A 20413-nucleotide genomic window follows, 5' to 3' on the forward strand; every position below is an offset into this window, starting at 1 on the left:
CGACCGGAAGGGAATGCGATCGGTATTGGCGTGGAATCAAAGAAAGCACAGAAATCCGCGCCTTTGGCACTAACTAAATCGGCAATTTGACTGAAAAGTATCGGAGAATAGAGGCGACAGAAAATGCGATTTCTGGTGGAACAACCAACCACTATCAGAGGAGGAATTAGAAGGAGCCGGTTTCGTTGGGCAAAAGAACCAGAAACAAGAAAACAAAAGAGAAGTCCCGGCAACTGCCTCCAATTCTACTAGTACCAGATTGCAACGAGGAGGAGATTTTTTTCACTGGTGGAATCTGGGGGTGGCGAGTGAGAGGACCAAGAACACCTCGAACGCGGAGGAGGGGGAGGATGGGTGTGTCTGGGGCGGCGACGGTGACAGAATTACGAACGAAAGCTAGTGTGGAGACGAAGAGGGAGGGAGGGAGGCGGAAAGGGGAGAGAGTTTGGTGAAAAGAATGGAGACGAAGGAGGGAAGAAGATATCAGAAACGAAAAGTGCTGGGCTGGGCGGCAGCCACCAGCGAGGCTACTGGTAATCGGCATCATTACGCGGCATATAATGGCGTAATTACTCAGTATACAAATTCTCCATAGATCCTCGTAATTAATTGGTAGCATCAAGGGGGACGAACGTTGGGGTCGCGAGCTTTTTTTCGATCTTTCTGACCGCGTCACAGGCTGCTTTCCCGTTTGTGGCACAGACTACGTAGTACTTAGTAGATTCTGGTGCTCACTGCTCACACTGCTTTTCTCCAAACACGTCCCGTTCGGACGGCGACGAGATACCGCTGCTTGCCGGAGCCGCCTTCACGTCAAGCACACGGCTAGTTGAAAGATCCTTGTACGCTTTCGGCAGCGTTGTGGGAGATAAGATGGCACGGGCACGGCATCCGGTACCCAAAGACGACCGGATCAGAGACATGCTTTTTTTTTTACGGAAGATCAGAGACATGCTAGTATGCTACTATGGTACTACCTCATCTGTCACTCCCACACGATCTGGAACGTGGTGGCACTCCCGGCGCCTTTGACCTGCCTTTTCTATCCGGACAGCTATTTTTATACTACTACTACCCGTCGGGTGGTGTAAGCCAGCTCAAGGTTTTCTTTCTGTCAGCAACACTTGTTGGAGCGTGGACAAGCGTGAGGCACGGATCTTCAGTGTGTGAATCTGTCTTTCTTAAAAGAAATTGGAACAACCATGGTCTATCCATCCTGCTATGCATACAACCAAAAATATATTCAAAATCATGCTCGGAACATCGACAACTTACTCGTGTTTTATTTATAATGCGAGACGAAAACATGTTTCGAGAGTAAACCTAACGGCTACCACACGGTGGTCAATATCGGAGATAATGTCACTGCGGACCCAACTATCTCCTACTCTTACAACTAATCGTAGAAACAATGACAAGATAGAACGCGGGCACAACTCGGGACGCCTTCAAGACAAATGGCATTGTAAAACCAAGCATTACTATAAACCAAAGAGGACATGTTCTCAAGAAAGTAGTGGCGTACATATGATAGCATCGTTGTAAACGTCAAATAAAACCTAGAACAAAGGGAGGTTTCACCTTGCAGGTCTCCTTGTTGCCGGCTAATGGGAAAACCTATTGTTTGTTTCTTACCCAATAAGATCAACCCAGTGTGGTACAAGGAGCTACCTTTTGGAAGTTTATGGTGTTAGGCTACTTCGGAACAAAAGGGGTAAGTGGCTAGTTCGTGCATGGAGCGCGGGAATATTTTTCACGTGATGGCAGGAATTTTTCAACTCATTTAATGCCAGAGCGACGCGGTAAAACACAAACTCGAGGGATAGGACAATTAAGGTATTCATACATTTTTTTACGTGAATATGGAAATATATACATGAAGGTTACTATTGGTGGCGGAGGAGTGATTAAGGGGGAAGTTCAAACATGCGGGGATTTATGTCAAGCCCAATCAATATAATACATTTGGGGCTCCACGTTCTTCACGAATTGGAGTCAACTAACCTAGTGAATTTAGCAAACCTATCAACACAACCTAACATTAATTTCCAATGGAAAGTCTTCGAAGAAAAAACCGAATTCAATGCTCCAAATTCCACTTGAAACCCTATTCACTGCACACAGTTACTAGACCTTACAATCCAACATGAAAACTTAGACAAGGCAGGGTCATGGTCTTGGACTCCACCATGGGAGAGCTGGTTGTGAGCCTCATTTTATCTAGTCTTACCCTACATGAGGATGGGAAAGGGGTATTTATAGCCCCCACTTACTCCCGACACACAACCACCGAAAGTACATGCCTCAAATGGGATACATAGAATGTATTCCAACTCATTGCAAGCACACACACTCTAGGGTAGACAACCCAAAGGATCTCGAGGTTTTCTATATCATGGCATTATCTGACTATCTAGTCCACAAAGCTTGGTTAGTCGTTCTAAGTGTTCGGCTTTGCCTATGAGTATCTTGTTGGAGATATGCCCAAGAGGCAATAATATAGTGGTTATTATTATATCTTTGTATTTATGATAAATGTTTGCATCTCATGCTATAATTGTATTAATCGGGAACATTAATACTTGTGTGTTTTATAAACATAAAAGAGTCCCTAGTAAGCCTCTTGTTAAACTAGCCTGTTGATTAATAGATGATCATGGTTTCCTGATCATGAACATTGGATGCTATTAATAACAAGATCATATCATTAGGAGAATGATGTGATGGACACACACCCATAATAAGTATAGCTTAAGATCAAGTCATTAAGTTCGTTTTGCTACAAGCTTTCAAATACATAGTTACATAATCCTTCGACCATGAGATCGTTTTAATCACCAACACCGGATGGATGTTTTGATGACATCAAACACCACTTCGTAATAGGGTGGTTATAAAGATGGTATTAGGTATTCTGAAAGTATGAGTTGAAGCCCATGGATCAAGAGTGGGATTTCTCCATCCAAATGACGGATAGATATACTCTGGACCCTCTCGGCGGAATGTCATCCAATTAGCTTGCAAGCATGTGACTAGGTCACAAGCAATGACATATCACGGTACGAGTAAAGAGTACTTATGGGTAACGAGGTTGAACTAGGTATCGAGATACCGATGATCGAACCTTGGATAAGTAAGTATCGCGCGACAAAGGGAATCAGTATCGTATGTTAATGGTTCTTTCGACATCGTTGAATATGTGGGAGCCATTATGGATCTCTAGGTCCCGCTATTGGTTATTGATCGAAGAGGTGTCTCGATCATGTCTGCATAGTTCGCGAACCGTAGGGTGACACACTTAAGGTTAGATGTTATTTAAGTAGGTATGGAGATATCGATGATCGAACCTCAGATAAATAAAGTATCGCGCGACAAAGGGAATCGGTATCGTATGTTATTGGTTCTTTCGATCACGAAGTCATCGTTGAATATGTGGGAGCCATTATGGATCTCCAAGTCCGCTATTGGTTATTGATCGGAGAGGTGTCTCGATCATGGCTGCATAGTTCACGAACTGTAGGGTGACACACTTAAGGTTCGTATGTTAATGGTTTCTTTCGATCATAAAGTCATCGTTTAAGTAGATATGGAATATGAGATGGAGACCGAATATTGTTCGGAGTCTCGGATGGGATCTAGGACATCATGAGGAGGTCTGGAATGGTTCGGAGAATAAGATTCATATAATGGAAGTCATCTTCCGGGGTTCGGAAAAAGTTTCAGTGTTTTGACCGAAGCTTCTAGAAGGTTCTGGAGAGCCACCGGTGGGCCCACCACCCTAGGAGGGGCCACATGGGCTGAGGGAATTCTGTGGGGGCCTCATGGGCCAGCTGCACCAGGCCCAAGAATCCCAGCCGGCCAGCCCCCTAGGATAAGATCGAATCCAAAAGGATAAGATCAAATCCCTAAATTTAAGGGGGGGACTTGGGGGGGGGGGGGGAGTTTTCTTCCCCCTCCACATGCGCCGGCCCTAGGAGGCTGTGGGGCCAAGGGGGCAACTCTAGCCGCACCCCCCTATATAAATAGAGGTGAGGGGGGTGTCGTCCACTTGCCCTTCCTCCTAACCCTAGCCGCCACCTCTCCTCCCTCCCACTTCTTCCTGCGCCGGCTTGGCGAAGCCGTGTAGGAATTATCCTCCTCCACCACCACCATGCCCTCGTGATGCTGGGATTCCGAGGGGATCTATTACCTCCGCTGCCCGCTAGAACAGGGAGAGGAAGGTCTTCATCAACTCCGTACGTGTGACCTAGTGCGGAAGTGCCGCCGGATCGTAGCACCGGAAGGATAGTCTTCATCAACCACGAGATTGGATCTCGTTAAATCTTTCGACCTTTGAGAGTTAGTTCTCATCTATGTCGTTGCACATATCTCATAGATTAGATATTGGCTTTTCCATAGATTGGATCTTGGCTTTGTTCGTCTTTGCAGTAGAATTTTTTGTTTTGTATGCTACGAACCCTACATATCTCGGGGTGTATGGGCCTTGAACCCTCAAATTTTCAGGTGGAGGAAGATGGAATCGTTCTTCTTACACTTCCACATTTCTCTCTTAGAACGATGGAGGTTGCTCTTCCTTCCACTCCATTCTTTTGAAAGATTGAGATGTCACCTAGAGGTGGTGAATACACGTTTTGAAAACAATTATTGATTTGGCTTGAAAGAATGTAGAATTTAACTATTTGTTTAGTTACAAACACAAATCCTACATAAGCTAGCGTTCCACAACCACTTAAGATCCACGAAGGAGTAGTTTGTGCCTCTTCACAATCTTCCATGTGAAGGTCACTATGGGACCAACTGGCAATCTAACTAGGAGGTCATCCTCTAAGAATAACAAGCGGCTCTCACTCAAGCAACTAGGAGAGGAGTGTCAAGCAATCTATCCTTGAGAATAATAGATGGATGAGTCTAAGGGTATATTGCATATATGTGTTGTTTTGGTAATTAAGGATAATCCCTATGGACTAATAATTTTATTAACTAGACATACTATTCTTTCATTAACTTTCATAGTGAACTAGTTGATATATGAAACTCGATACAAATGGACAAATGTGCTTGGTTCTCAATATATTGTAGAAAAACATTCAACAATAAAAAAAAATTATCCCTTCTATCCGGGCAAGCCAACTGAGTTCCTTTATGGTAGCAAGATATCCCATATAAGTTAAGTAAAGGGCTCACCTAGCTAACGTGTACCAAAGGGTTAAAGACTTCCTGCTACTATTTAAAAAAATGTGTTGATCGATCAATTTTTAAAGGTGGCTCTCAATTCAGATATAGGTATTCAGGTTTGTCGATGAATAGTGTTGCCTTGGAGGGGTAGGGGTGTTAGAGTGATCTCTTCCCGAGTAGGCCCAACGGCCCACCAAGCATCTTGTGACCTGCGCCCTGATCGGGGCGACCAACCCATTATGGTTGGTGGGCCCATGTCGCCAGCGCTATAAAGAGAGGTGAGGCCCGGCGGCACGCAGTACGAGGTTCGCTGCGTTGTCGTACGCCCCACCGACACCACCTACCGATCTAGGACTAGATTTGTGCTGATGGGAAGCTCCGCCGCCGCCACTGCCTCGATCTCACACCGTCGTCGTTGCCACCATGTCGACTCCCTCCGGTTCCTCCTCACAGGGAGAAGGTACATCGTCTCTCTCTCTCGATCTCTCTCTCACGAAGCGTGTATAGACAGAGATAGTTCATACCCGCATGGGATCTACCCTAGTTGTTTCCTAGTCTATCAAGGGGTTGTAGGGGAAGAACCAACCTTTCGAGGGTATGGGAAGTCCTATCACGCAAATGGGTAAGCAGAAAAAAAACGTGCGTACGGACCTACTTCTTACGGACACAAGGCATTGCCTGTGAAGAACAATCAATGTAGAATGATAACAATATGACTATTTATGCGGAGTGGCTTTTATGAGGCATGTCTTCTTCGAAACTTGAAATTGGTTTTGTTAAGAAGAAAATGCCAGACGTTTGCTTTATATAATTCGGGTTCCTTACGAAGATCCGAGCCTAGGGCAGACCGACTATTGTCATTCCAATCCCCACATACAGCTAACTAGGACATTATGGCCATGGCCAGTTAAAGTTCCAATCCCTACATACAGACTAACTAGGACATTATAGACATGGCCAGTTAAAGATCAATGGTCATCTCATTTCCCCTTTTACTAGATCGTGATTTGATATGTCGTTCTCCTATTTATATTCCTCCTAGAATCCAAGGGAATCCTCTACAAACTGTGTCGTGATGTTATAATGAGATATGTACCGTTGCTTTTGACCATTTGTTAAAGATTCTCAAACGCGGAATAATTGCAGCACGGCTCGGAGAGACATGGATGCTCTCATAACTGACAACTGGTTTGTACTACTGATCTGCTAACTAGCGTGCATGATCAAGATGTGTTATCTGTTGGCATATCAGTTTGAGGCTGATCAGTGTGTCACCAGTCAGTACTAACTAGTACCACAGGAGTAACTGCCAGGAGTAGCAGCATTGCAGTATTACGTACAAGACTGACAAAAAAATGGTGCATCGTACATCGCATATGACGATGTTCTCGTGCACATTCAATGGAAGAGCACATCGAAGTTGGGTGGTTTGGGTACAGCGAATGTACGCTGAGTTCTTTTTTTTTTTTTTTTTGCGAAAGAAATGTACAATGAGGCTATGATGGCAGCCCGGTGTCGGGCCCCTGACAGGTTGAGTTGCATTGGATCAAGGCGGTGTATGCGGACGAAAGGTGAAGAGAAAAGAAAACAAGGAATGGCTTGGGGTTGGGAGGGAAATATTTGTGGTACTGTTAAGATAAATGAAAAAAGGCACACTAAACCTGGCTTTGCTTTTTTCTGTTTTGAAAAAAAAAGGAATTACCCGGTCTGCCTCGTTTCGGCAATAATCCGTTTCAGTGTCTTTGGTTGGACGCACTTTGTTCAGTTAAGGTAATCAATGAAATACGGCTTAGATTTATCTAAATTTGAATGTATTTGTATATTAAATAGTTTTTAAATATATTTAAATTTAGATATAGATAAATCAAAGACATCTTTCGTGGGACGGAGGAAGTAATTTGTTTCAGTGTCTTCAGTTGGACGCACTTTGTTCAGGCAATAATCAATAAAATCAAACCGTTTGCTAAGAAAACAAAATTCGCAGCCTTCACATTTCGCAATAGCTCGCACCACTAAGCCGGTGTACTTAATTTGCTTTTAGTAATCCTAGGTGCTACTTCCAGCAATCCAATATGACCGCCTCATGTGAGCCATGACATAACACCATCAGAATTCAGATGTGTAGAGCATTGGCGTAATAGAGTTTCAGCAAGACTTGAACAGTAAGTTGAGAGGATTGGCAAAATGTAAGCGAATAAAAGCTTTTGCTTTCGGCTGAACCTCTTCAGCGTTTTACTTTGCAAAGGTCATCCTTGCTTTGCTCGCACGTACGCAAGCCCACTAATAAAAATCCTCAAATCATCATCGCACGAGGACCAGAAGAATCCCCATCACGATTAGTTTAGTTTCTTGCCGATTACTTTCAGGTTTTCTTCCGGGAGTAGTACTGATTACCAGAAGAATGATTCGACAACGATTATGTATTCGTCCGGGGGGAATGTCGTGGTAGTGCATGATTACAGCGCTACTGCATGCACGTGTACTTCCACCAAAGAAAAGGTTGGGCAAAATTAGAAACAAGTCATGGAACCAAACAATTATGCCGATAACTTGATGGACTAAGGTTAACTTAGCTACCTCTTGTCCCCGCAAAAAAGAACTTGGCTACCTCGTTTGCATTTAGCTATCTAGTGCATAATACCAGCTGAATTTCTGATGTTCAATAGTACCTCAATATTGGAACTACAACAATTATGTCGTCACTGAACACAATGATCATGCTGCTACCTCTAGCAAGGGAAAGCTACGGATGTGGTCAGCTGCGCCGTCAAGCCACTGACCGGAGAAAAGGATGACTGGATGAGGCAACAGGCATGAACAGCACAAAGCAAGTTAAAATAAGACGCTAAATTAAATGATACTCAAGATGATACGAAGTGCAAAATGGGAAGAGGCCCCTTCTTTTGATTTGTTCTATGGCCAAAGATATACAGCGGCAGAAAATAAATAAGATCAGACCAACACCCTTTAAATATATGGATCTGATCATTGCCATCTGTTTTTCTGTTACCAATATATCATACATTAGAGAAAGCTGCAAGCTGGAGATTCCTATGATGAGAATAGGGGCCTCAAGAGGTCTCAAGACAAATTCAGACACATAAGTATATCCTGTCCAGGCAATTCAGTTGAAAACCTTCGGTTGGCTGCAAGCTTACATGGTGTCTAGAGACATTTAACCTTCAGTTGGCTGCAAGCTTACATGGTGCCTAGAGACATTTAGATAATGCGCCTTGCGCAAGTAGACATGTAGTTAGAGCATCTCCAACAGCCGCGCTAAATTTTGGCGCTGTAAAAGCACTTTGCAGCGCGCTCTATACGTGTTTCGCGCGCGAGGCCATATTCTCCTTCGGCAGAAGCTCTAAATTTGGAGCTGTAAAACTGGGTAGTTGTTTCTGCGCGAGATTTGTACAGCGCGCTCTATCCGGCGCCCTAAATATAGTGCACCAGATAGCGCTTTTACAGCGCGCTCTACTTTACAGCACCGGTTACAGCATCTGTTGGAGCAACAATTTTCGCCGCTCGCGCGCTAAACTAGTCGCTTTTTGGGATACAGCGCTGGATACAGCGCCTGTTGGAGATGCTCTTATAGAGCTCCAAAGTCAGCAATATAACAGAACATCAGAGCATGTTCGAAGTAGGCTTCTGGAGTACAATGTTTTGTTCTGCGTTTCTTGTATATTTTCCAATATATTTTCTCCTGCTTTCAAACTTTCCAATATATTTTCTATCAAGGAACCAACCTACACCTAAGTGAAAAACAACTACTAGTGATATAACAAGTTAGACCTAGACCTGAAAAGTAGTCATGGCTACCATATACCACTAGAAAATTAGTCAGTATTTTCATACATACACAATCTAGAATCCAAACAATGTAATATGCACAAACAAACAAAAAATCAGTTAGGAACGCTGACATGTGCAAACCCCATGCAAATATTCAAACACCTACAAGCAAATGCTTAAGGATTCTCCAGGAAAATTGTACTCCCTCCGTTGGATAAATTAAACAAATCTAAGACATCTTTCATGAGACAAAGGGAATACATGTAGTACACACTTGGGAAGTTGGTTATCGCGGAGCACAATCTAAATGGAACAATCGATTCATAAGAAAACAGTTGTCCCGCAACATTACACCAAGAAAATATTATCATCCAAACAGCCATGGTGAGAAGCGAATTAAGCGTTTGCTCAGCTGGGAGCTAACAGTAACTATGGATCAAGAAGTTGCAAAACCACAGCTTTATAGATCACATATATCCTCAAATAACACAAGCAAGTCACAAGGAAAAACTATGTCATAGGCAAGTGCAACAAGATACTTTGAAAGTGTGATTATGTTAGATGTTGTAACAATAAAACAAGCATGAAACTGATAATACAATGGACTATACAATTATCATGAACATAAATTGCAACTATTGCACCCAATGCTACCAAAACTACACAACATATCTGCTAACATGGCAAGCCAACAAAGAGCTCAAACTTAGTCTATACACTGGGTTGATAATCCTGGTTATTCAGAACCTATGATAACCTAAAGCATTTCGTTGGAATTCAGACATTAGAAAGATGCAATAGTTAAAACCACATGGAAATGAGTTGATAAAAACCAATCAGGATAAGATAGGTTCCAGATGGAGCAGAATGATCATATTTCCAAGTTTATAAGTTAAAAGGTAAGGACACCAACGGAACTACCACCCCTGACAGGTCGTGAATTAGAAGACAACATCATACACTGGTTTATTTACCCCGCGAGACAAAATAGATCAATTAGATCTAATGCCACGCAATGGTCGGACCCAGGCCGGCAAGAAGATACCGCTGCTAGCACCACTAGGCTATCACCCACTCTGTAAGTTAAAACAATTCTAGCAGGTATTATTGTGATGATGGAATGATTAAGTTATTAACTAAACAGCAATATCCGTAGCGACGTTACATAGGCATAAATCATGATAGACCAGCTAAAGCAAGGTCAAGCTGAGCAATGAGCTACATATCATAGCACAATAAGCTAGTTTTCTATACATTAGCATCAAAGGGTGGAAGCATATCACCAAATACATCTCACTTTAGTTAAAGCTACATGAACTACTTCCCATTTACTCATTGGTGTCAGTTCAAAACAATACGAGCAGCAGGAAGATATATAAAGAGTAATGCTGGAATCACTATGGTATTATTACGATGACAGGATGATCAAATTATTGAACGAAACAACAATATCCGTAGTGACGTTACATAGGCATAAATCAAGATAGACTGACCAAAGCAGGGCTCAAGCTGAGCAATGAGCTACACAAGCATAGCACAATAAGGCATCATTTCTATACATAGCGGCAAAGGGTGGAAGCATGTCGCTAAAATAGAGAGATCTCACCCACTTCAGTGCCCTGCTGCAGTAGTACCATCCTCAATGATCAACCTGAGCCTTCGGCTCAGCACATCAAGCTCATCGATCCTCTGCTGCCTCCACCGCTTGGCAAGTTCGCTTTCCTCAGCTTCACAGGTGGTTCCTTCGGCCTTGGCCTCCCTCATACACTCCTCGAAGATATCCAGCACGGCGCTCGCCACGCGGTGGTCGTTGCTGCGTGGCGGCATTACCTTGCAGTTTCCGTTGTCCGCAACCATGTTGTTGTGGTTGTGGTTGTTCCCAAAAATAGTTGGGACTTCAGTTGCAGCTCCATTGTCTGGAGTGTTGGTGAAAGCAGCAACGGCTCCGTTGGCTGCGATGTTGGTGAAAGCAGGAACGGCTTCATTGTTTGCAGTGAAAGCAGGGACGGTCTCGCCGGGTTGAGACATGGCAACCCCATCTAGGCTGGGGTCAGCTGCAAGAGGAACACCTTGGTGGTCAAAATACAGGTTGTTGTGGCCGCTCTCCTGCTCGAGGTACATCTCATCCGGGAAGGCGCCGGGAGCGGCGGCGGAGGAGGTAATCCCCCCGTTGTAGCTACTATCCCCGGAGGGGGCCGGGAGGAGGTCGAGCGGCGCTCCTCCTCCCTGGGGGTTGGGGTTGGCGCGTCGGCGCTTGTTGGCGCTGTCGGGTCCCGCGAAGGGTGAGTTGGCGGCGTAGGCGGGGTCCCAGAGGCGGGAGCAGAGGTGGAGCACGTCGCGGTCGTGCGGCGCGAGTCGGGCGGGGTCGAGGCCCTTGGCGACGCGGGCGGCGACGGCGCGGTGCTTGTTCTTGAGGCGGCGCAGCTTCTCGGAGAGCTGGGAGCGCGTGTAGGGCTGCGGCATGGACTCGGAGAACTGGTCGTAGAAGACGTTGAGGTCGCGCGGGAAGGCGAGGCCCTGGCCCTGCGGGCCGCAGCCGAGCAGGCCCTGCAGGAAGCGCAGCTCGTCGGTCTCGGACCAGATGCGCTGGAACTTGAAGGCGGGGTTGGGGGAGGCGGGGTTGGCGCCGGAGGAGGTCGGCGAGGCGGAGGGGCGCGGCGGGGAGCGGCGCTTGATGGGGAGCTTCCGCGCGGCGGAGGAGGCGGTGGGGGGCGGGGGCGGTGTCGAGTCGTCTCCCGGGAGCGGTGCGGTCGGGGTGTGGATCTGGTTGGGGTTGGACGGGGCGGGGAGTGGAGGTAGTGGGAGGGTCTGGTCCGAGGCCATGGATGGATCGATCGAGCTGAGGCTCAGGCGCCACGAGACGAGACGATCTGTGTTGTGGATTGGGTTGCGGCGCGGCGCGGCCGGACGGGAGAGGGTTGGTTGGGTGGGGGGAGGTGCGAGCTGAGGTTGGAGACGGCTAGACCTAGACGAGTAGACGGCACGGTATCAGGTCTCACATCGCGTTCGCGTGTGGGGATTGGGTGCGAGCGCAGATGCACCTTCCCCTTCGGTGGGAGTGGGCAGAGAGGCTGATTCGTGGGCCGCGACAGGGTCCTACGACTTTGTTTTGTCAAAACAAAAACCCAATTGCTAAAGAGTGCTCGGATGCCTGTTGTCTTAACGAGCACTCGCGTGATGACCGTCTGATCGAGTCGATCAAAATCACATCCTGTCACGACAACGGCAAAACAACAACCACCCCACCTCCTCACACACCGACCAGCTCCTCCACAGTTCCCCCAGGAGCCCTGTGGCGGCAGCCGCCTCCTCCCCGGCCTTCCGATCTGAGAACTCCGGCGAGTTCGGAGGCGACGGGATGCGGCTGATTCGCCGGAGAAGTCGCCGCCGTCCTCCCTGCCGGAGTCCCGAGCTCGCAGGCCTGCTGCTACTCCTATTCATCCAGGAGCACGAGCTCCGGCACCCGAAGCTCGCCCGCCTGCATGAGACATGAGTTATGGCGCCCCGTCACTCCGTCAGCCGATGGAGTAGCTTGGCGCCGCGATGCAGCAACACGCCGCACCTGCTTCCCACGCCTAGCCAGCGAGGGATAGACGGCGGCCGGGAGGCGACGAGGACGTGCTCGCCGCGGACAGGCGCGTCGCGGGGAGAGGTGGCGTCGAACGGTGCATAGGAGGCGACCTGCGTGGCTACGGGTAGGAAAGGGAGATAGGAGGAGATGCTGGGACAGAGAGGACCAATCAAGCGGGGCAACGCCATGGAGATCAGAGGGAAGAAGAGGATTCGGTTGCGTGAGAGATAGGAGATAGGGAGAAGACGTGAACCTTATCTATTTGGCTGTTTTTCACTTTAATCCTTCTACTATACTCCGTTAATTTACAACTATATGTATTTTCATTTCTAAGTTATCTACAGCTAGTGCTAAGTTGCCTATCGCGATATCTCAATCCCTCTTCATATTTTGATTTTCTCTGGCAGTCGACGTACGTTGAGCTACACGGTCTGCGAGATCCCACCCTCCCCATTCTCTAGGATAAAACGAGCACTCGCTTTGTGACCGTTCGATGGTCCCGGGATGAGTTGATCACTACGCGCGTCTTGTGTTCCCGTTTTGATATTTTACACCCGGGGGACCGACCTGCAGCGCTCGACCTAACCCTTCTCCTCTCGGATGCCCATGCCGCCGCGGCAACTCCTCTTTGACCCAGCCGCCCCTAGTTACCTACCGCTGGCCGCATCTATCCCTCAACCAACAACTTTGTCTCCCAACCCGAGCTCCGCCACCCTGCCAATGACTGTCTCATGAGTCATGATCTGCTCGTTCCCATGCATCTCACTAGCGTCCGGATACTTGCGATGGAGAGGTACGGCGAGGTGGCGGTCGAGCAGGAGTAGCGGCTGAGGTGGAGGAGAGGTCAGGTGGTAGGCTTGCGCGGCAGAGAGGCAACACGATCTTAGTTGCATTTTTTGGAACAACAAATTACCCCCTACAAATTTGCGAAGTTGCCAACAAATAAATTACTTCATGCTTCTTCTAAGTTGAATTTTGTCGGTGGTATTATTGGTTTCACATGTGAGCTAAGTTTTATTTTGCACACAATAAATTGTTTTCTCGCACATTTGTTAAGTTGTGTTTTGTAGATAGTAAGTTGTAGATTCACATATATACTAAGTTGCATACCCATTACCTCTAAGTTGTATATTCCCTTGTGCTAAGTTATATACCTCAGTGGCATCAATCATTAGGTTTAGTTGAACCGACTACATGGTTTACTTGCATCCATTATTAGGTTAAGTTGCAACAATTACATGGTTTAGTTGTATCCATTATTTAGGTTAAGTTGCAATAGCTACATGGTTTAGTTGTATCTATTATTTAGGTTAAGCTGCAACTGCTACATGGTTTAGTTGTATCCATTATTTAGGCTAAGTTGTAAGAGCTATAAGGTTTAGTTGCATCCGTTATTATGTTAAGTTGCAACAAAACAAGGTTTAGTTGTATCAATTATTATGTTAAGTTGCAACAACTTCAAGGCTTAGTTGTATCCATTCTTCAACCTAATTGTAGATGGGACATAGACGGTTGCATTTTCTATTTCTATTTAGTCTATTTGTGGGTAGCTTTTTTTATTATATTATTTTATATACACGATAAGTTGCTTTTGTCACATGATTCATGTTGCTTATACAAACTAAATTAAATTGCAGCGGCTACAGAGTTTTAGATGCATCACGTCTAACTTGCCTAAATTGGTGGATGCCTACCATTACACCTAATTTGCCTCCACTCCTACTAAGTCGGCTAGCAGCACACCTAAGTTGGATACCACTGATATTAAGTCCGCCTAGCACCACACATAATTTTCGTATCATTAGTACTGAGTTGGCTAGCACCATTAAGATGAATTTACGCACCATCATAATGAACTTGAATAAGTCAGCTAGCAACATTGTTTGTGAAGTGGTATAGCATTATCATGAAGTTGGATACAAATGCACCTAAGTTGCGCACGATTTGCTATTAAGTTGTATTTTTCGTTGCTACTAAATTGTTTACCTAAGAAACCAAGTAACAATAATATTGATAAATATATTTGGCTACTGGCAGTGCTAAGTTGCGGGTCTTAGTACTATGCAGCTGCTGGTCGTTGTTGCTAAATTAGTACCTCGGAAACTAATTTGGCTATAAACCATACAAAAAATACTGTAAACAACTCTTTGTCAAATTTGCTTTTTCATAACACTAAGTTGCTTTTAGGGAAAAAAAATTGTTAAAATATATACAAATGGGATCTAGTTTCGAAGATCTCGTCGCGAGAAACCCAACGATGAAAACGGATCACAGTTGCGACATACAGTTGAAAAGTATTGACTTTTTGAATGTTTCACGCATGAAAGTTAAATACGTGCCAGTCTATCCAAAAGTTTCCTTTTTTTGAACGTGGGGTAAAGAGTTGCTAGGACTTTCTTTTTATGGGGGTGAATGCTTGGATATACAAACGAGCATCCGGGTGCTCCCTAGTCGCGTCCAAACAAAAAATACATGATGTTATTGTAGAAGGTTTCCTCTTTCCTTTGTTACTCCTTTGGTTTATAGAATTTCAATTCTTGGGAAAAATTAAAGGATTTTTGGCACTTTATCATTAAAAAATCCATGATTTCATTTTTTCTGCGTATCAAACACCCCTTAATCTAAGTTTCTCGTGCTCTTCATTATTCAAGTCCTATAAATAGGAGTAAAGAGAGCAAACCTACTCCAATCCTACGCTTCTCCATGTTATATTACAAGAATTTTTCGAAAAAAGGCAATTATGACGCTTAATGTGAGTATCAGACTTTTTTAACTTTTTTAACAGCATGTGAGTATTGGACTTCAAAGCTCCTTTGGATTGTAGAAATAGGCTTATAAATTTATACAGGGGACTTTTCTTTCAGTAAACCTTTTGAAAGTGTGGTTTTGGTAGTTAATGGCAATCTCTATAGACCAATGTTTACATTGAGTTATATTTGTAGGAATTGAGCTTAGTCCACTCTTGAGCCACTTGTTAGCGTTAAGATTTGAAGATGAAGAGAGTGAAGAAGATTAAGTGATGGCCAAGATGTTCAAGGGGTGATCCGAAGAATGGACATGTGGAAGTTGAGCCTATTGAAAGCATGCACTACGAGAAAAGTTCAAATAGACAACGCCCCAAAATCGTCCACTAAGGGCCATTTTCGTCGCCTATGGGCCTAACCCGACGATATGGGTTCTCTGGTCGAAACTGCGTCAGACAAAGTCCTACCACGTTGTTGTCGGTACGTCGCGTTCGGGCGCCCTTCCGCCACGGAAAATCGGACTGTTGCAGATGTGTTTTCGGGAGCCCGTTGACTGCTGACGTCATGCAAACTGACACGTGGCAGGCGGCGTTAACTGGCAGTTAACAGCGTTAACCGGCTGAAACCCCGTGATAGATGGTAGGCCAACACGAGGCCTGCCACGCCTTAAGCGGTCCGGCCCATTTAGTTTGCGGGTCGGGCCAGTGACTTAGTTTGACCGGTCTACTATATAGCTGGGCTGGTCCATTAGTTACGTGGGTCGGGCCTAACCTCTAAGGTTGACTGGTCAAAAGTTAAATTGGCCGGCCCACTAAGCATGTGGGCCCGGCCGAATGCACTCGTTTGACCGGTCAAAAAGCAAAAGGGCTGGCCCACTAGACATGTGGGGCCCACTTTCCTGTTATCGGGTCGGCCCATTTAAAAAGTGGGGACCACCACGAAGCAAGTGGGCCGGCCAAGAAGTTATTGGGCCGGCCCAATTAGCATGTGGGTCCCACTTTTCTGCTATCGGGCCGGCCCATTTAGTAAGTGGGGTCCACCTTAGATCAAATGGGTTGGCCCAACAAGCTAGTGGGCCGCCCAAAAAAACACAGGTGGGTCCCACTTTCCTGTTATTGGGCTAGCCCATTAAACAAGTGGGGTCCACCATATAGCAAGTGGGCTGGCCCAACAAGATAGTTGGCCAGCCCAATAAGCAGGTGGGGCCCACTTTCATGTAACCGGCCGGCCCATTTATAAAATGGGGTCCACCATAAAGCAAGTGGGCTGGCCCAACAGGTTGGCATGCCGGCCCAATAACAAAAGTGGGGCCACTATCGTGTTAACGGGCCGGCCCAGTTAGTAAATGGGGTCCACCATAAAAGCAATTGGGATGGCCCAACAAGTTAGTGGGCCGGCCCAATAAGCTTGTGGGGGCCACTAACGTGCTAAAGGGCCGGCCCAGTTAGTATGTGGGGTCCACGGTAAAGATCAGGTAGATTTCAATTGGGCTGCATCTGGACATCTGGGCCTTCGAACTATCCTGCTGAGCCTTTTGACTCGTACAATTTCAGCCCACTCCAAAACAGGAAAGTTCGGATTTTTCGAAAAAAACAGGAAAGTCCTATGCTTCGCAAAAACAAAAAACAAGGAGATTCAACATATAAGTTTGTTTATGTAAAAATAGCGATTTAATTTATCCGTTTGCAATAGCTCAGAGCGAAATACATTGTTTATTGTCTGCAAAATAATCAAGATATCACATGTTTCTTGTACGGGGAGGCTGACATCGGGGACCCATGAGCCAGCAGTGTCGTCAACGTTTTAAAGGCGGCAGGGGATGGAAAGAAAAAATAAACCAAAAATCTGTTGGTAAAAAATCCAAGAAAAGAAACATTTTCGTTACGAGAGGATGACATGCGGGACCCATGAGGCGAGCAGCATCCTCGGCGTTTATTGTTCATAGAGGCTGACATGTGGGACTCGTGAGCCGGCGAGCGTCATCAACGTTTTAAAGGCGGCAGGAGATCGAAAGAAAAAATAAGCCAAAAATCATTTGGTAAACAAAATCCAAGAAAAGAAACATTTACCGTTCTGAGAGGATGACATGCGGGACCCATGAGGCAGCAGCATCCTCAACGATTCCAAGGCGGCAGGGGATCAAAAGAAAAAAAAATATCTAGAAATTAATTGGGGGTTCAAAATAAATCCATCAAAGGAAACTTTTATTGTTCATAGAGGATGACATGTGGGACCGACCTGCCAACAACGTCCTCATCGTTTCAAAGGGGGCAGGAGATCAAAAGAAAAAGGCAAATAGTCAGAAATTAGGGGTCAAAAATAACTCCAAGAAAGGAAACTTTTATTGTTCGTAGAGGATGACATGCGGGACCCATGAGCCAGCAGCTTACTCAATGTTTCAAAGGCGGCATGAGATCGAAAGAAAAAGGCAAGTGACAAAATATCAGGAGCCAAAGATAATCCAAGAAAATAAACTTTATTATACATAGAGGATGACATGCGGGTCCCATTTAGCAGCAGCGGTCTCAACTTTCAAATGCGGCTTGAGATCAAAAGAAAAAGAAAGTTGATTGTACATAGAGGATGATATGCGGGTCCCATGAGTCAGCAGCTTACTCAACGTTTCCAAGGCGGCAGGGGATAAAAAGAAAAAAAGGAAATCGCCAAAAATCAGAGGGTGAAAAAAATCCAAGAAAATAAACTTTTATTGTACATAGAGGATGACATGCGAGTCCCATTTGCAGCAGCGGTCCCAACGTTTCAAATGCGGCTTGAGATCAAAAGAAAAAGAAAGTAGCCAGAAATTAAGGGGTCAAAAAAAAACTCCAAGGAAAGCTTTATCGTTCATACAGGCTGACATGTGGGATCTATGAGCCAACAGCTTACTCAACGTTTCAAAGGGGGCACGGGATCGAAAGAAAAAGGCAAGTGACCAAATATCAGGTGCCAAAAAAATCCAAGAAAAGAAAGTTTTATAGTACATAGATGATAACATGCGGGTCCCATTTAGCAGCAGCGGTATCACCGTTTGAGAGGCAGCACAAGACCGAAAAAAAAGGCAAGTGACCAAATATGAGGTGCCAAAAAAAACTCCAAGAAAAGAAAGTTGATTGCACATAGAGGATGACATGCGGGTCCCATTTAGTAGCAGCGGTCTCTACGTTTCCAAGGCGGCACGAGATCAAAAGAAAAAGGAAGTAGCCAGAAATCAGGGGGTCAAAAAAAATCCAAGAATAGAAAGAATATTGGTTCATAGAGGATGACATGCGGGACCCATGATCCTGCATCGTAAACGGCTCGACCGGAGAGCGTTGAACGAGATGGCGCGATCGAGAAAAAAAACAATGCTAGAGAGGCTGCCATCTGGGCCCTACATCCCTGGGCGGTGCGGGTTTGCGTTGACTCGGTCGGCGAACCCGAGAATTCGCGATGCACCACGTCCCGGGCCACCATACGAGATGTTTTGGACGTTTTCGTCGGGCTAGGTGGCCTCAAAAACGAGAAAAAAAGTTTTGACATGCACCACGGATAGACCCAAAATCGTCGGCCATGGTGCACCAGCAACCACGGCGCGACTTCAACCTCGTCGGCCATGGCAACTTTTCTTGTAGTGATGTCTTTTAGAAGAAGAAGATGGAGTGAGATCTCGTGTGTACCTTCACGATCTCAACATCACGAAGAAAGAAGAAATGAAGTGTGAGTTCGAGATATGTCATCACGAAGATATCACATGCTTGAAGCTTTCCATCCTTATGGTGATCATGGATACATGAAGATATGCCGAAGAAGAGGCTCACCCATCTTGGGGCATGGGGCACCAATCCGCAAGATTTCATTAAGCAAAGCATAATCAAGAAAGGTATTCCATCTTGAAGTGCACAGATCATCACCATAAATCTCGAGTAACATGCGGCACCGGTTACTTCTCAACCCGATCTCCTTTACATATGCGCTTTACATTGTGATAGCCTTCGTGCTTGATGTTCTATATCTAGTTTTCTATCACCTTGTTTCTTATGTTGCTTAGCATAGGTTGTTGGTGCACATAGGCAAACCGTAGTTTGTAGGCTTATTTCTTAACAAGTAAAACATTGTTTTATTCTGCCTTGTTAAGCTCTCAAGTAGAAGTTTTATAGCTCGCCTATTCACCCCATCTCTAGGCGACATTCTTGTACATTCAGTTAGCTCTCATGAGACTATTATGGGTAAGGTAACATCTCGTGAGGCTATTATGGGTAAGGATAGTTTGAGTATCTTGATCATATCGTTCGGAGAGAGCTCAAACCTTTTCCATCCCTGGCATCATATTTCATAGTTGTTATTTGGTCTTATTCATGTGAGGTTTCTAGATCTTGTGCTTTTATTCAAGACAAGCTCAAGTTTACCAAAATGGATTTCGAATAAAATCCTATTGCATTTTTGGTTTTCATTTTTTTGCCGGTTCATATCTTTTCGAGGGGTAAACTATTTCATATTGTGTATTCATACTTCTTTGTTGGACTATGATGTTTTTGTGCATTAACTTGAAGAGCTTCTTGTTATCTTCGAAACGAGTCCAATGTCGATGCATGTTCGACAAGCACGCCATAGAGGGTACCTCCCAACGTGTAGAGATAGAGGTGGGCGTAAGGCAGGGAGCTACCAGGACGGTGAGACACAAGTTAGCCAGCTTCGGAATCTCACAATGGTGGCTAGATCCTACTACTGTTATAATTCACTATAAGGGCAACAAGTGCATGATTACAATGAGAGTATTGGTTCTCGTCGCGTGCCTCAAGGGCTCCTAGAATCCGGCTTATAAAGGCGCCAAGATCTAGGGTTTACATGGAGGAATCCTAACCGAACACTACAAGTTCTATCCTATCATGGACTACTTCTTGCCTCACATGAAAAGGATTCCACCTGGAGTACTATGTATGGATCTTCCTAGCTTTATCTAGGATGGACTCTTCATCTTGGTCAATCAGCAACTAGGCGTCTGGTTAGTTCATAGGCCCAACCACCATCTATGGGCCACATGGGATTGCTAGAATTAGAATATGTCGTGGGTATACCTATTTGGCATATCCCCAACACCCAAGTTAATCAAAGTTAGAGTCTGGATGCTCAGGTTATGATCATTTTGATTTTGGAG

At 45.3% G+C, this 20413-nt stretch overlaps 1 protein-coding gene across 1 annotated transcript; it reads right to left on the reverse strand.

Moving 5' to 3' along the window:
- Nucleotides 1–10378: 10378 nt before the first annotated feature.
- Nucleotides 10379–11844, reverse strand: LOC124700285. The gene has a single exon (XM_047232438.1). The coding sequence runs from the start codon at nt 11785–11787 to the stop codon at nt 10576–10578; it is 1212 nt and encodes a 403-aa protein (XP_047088394.1). The 5' UTR covers nt 11788–11844; the 3' UTR covers nt 10379–10575.
- Nucleotides 11845–20413: the final 8569 nt, after the last annotated feature.

The sequence above is a fragment of the Lolium rigidum genome, chromosome 3 (assembly GCF_022539505.1).
Source record: "Lolium rigidum isolate FL_2022 chromosome 3, APGP_CSIRO_Lrig_0.1, whole genome shotgun sequence".
Classification (NCBI taxonomy): Eukaryota; Viridiplantae; Streptophyta; class Magnoliopsida; order Poales; family Poaceae; genus Lolium; species Lolium rigidum.

Excerpts from the sequence above, each read along its gene's own strand:
- LOC124700285 (XM_047232438.1), bottom strand. The coding sequence starts at position 11,787 with ATGGCCTCGGACCAGACCCTCCCACTACCTCCACTCCCCGCCCCGTCC.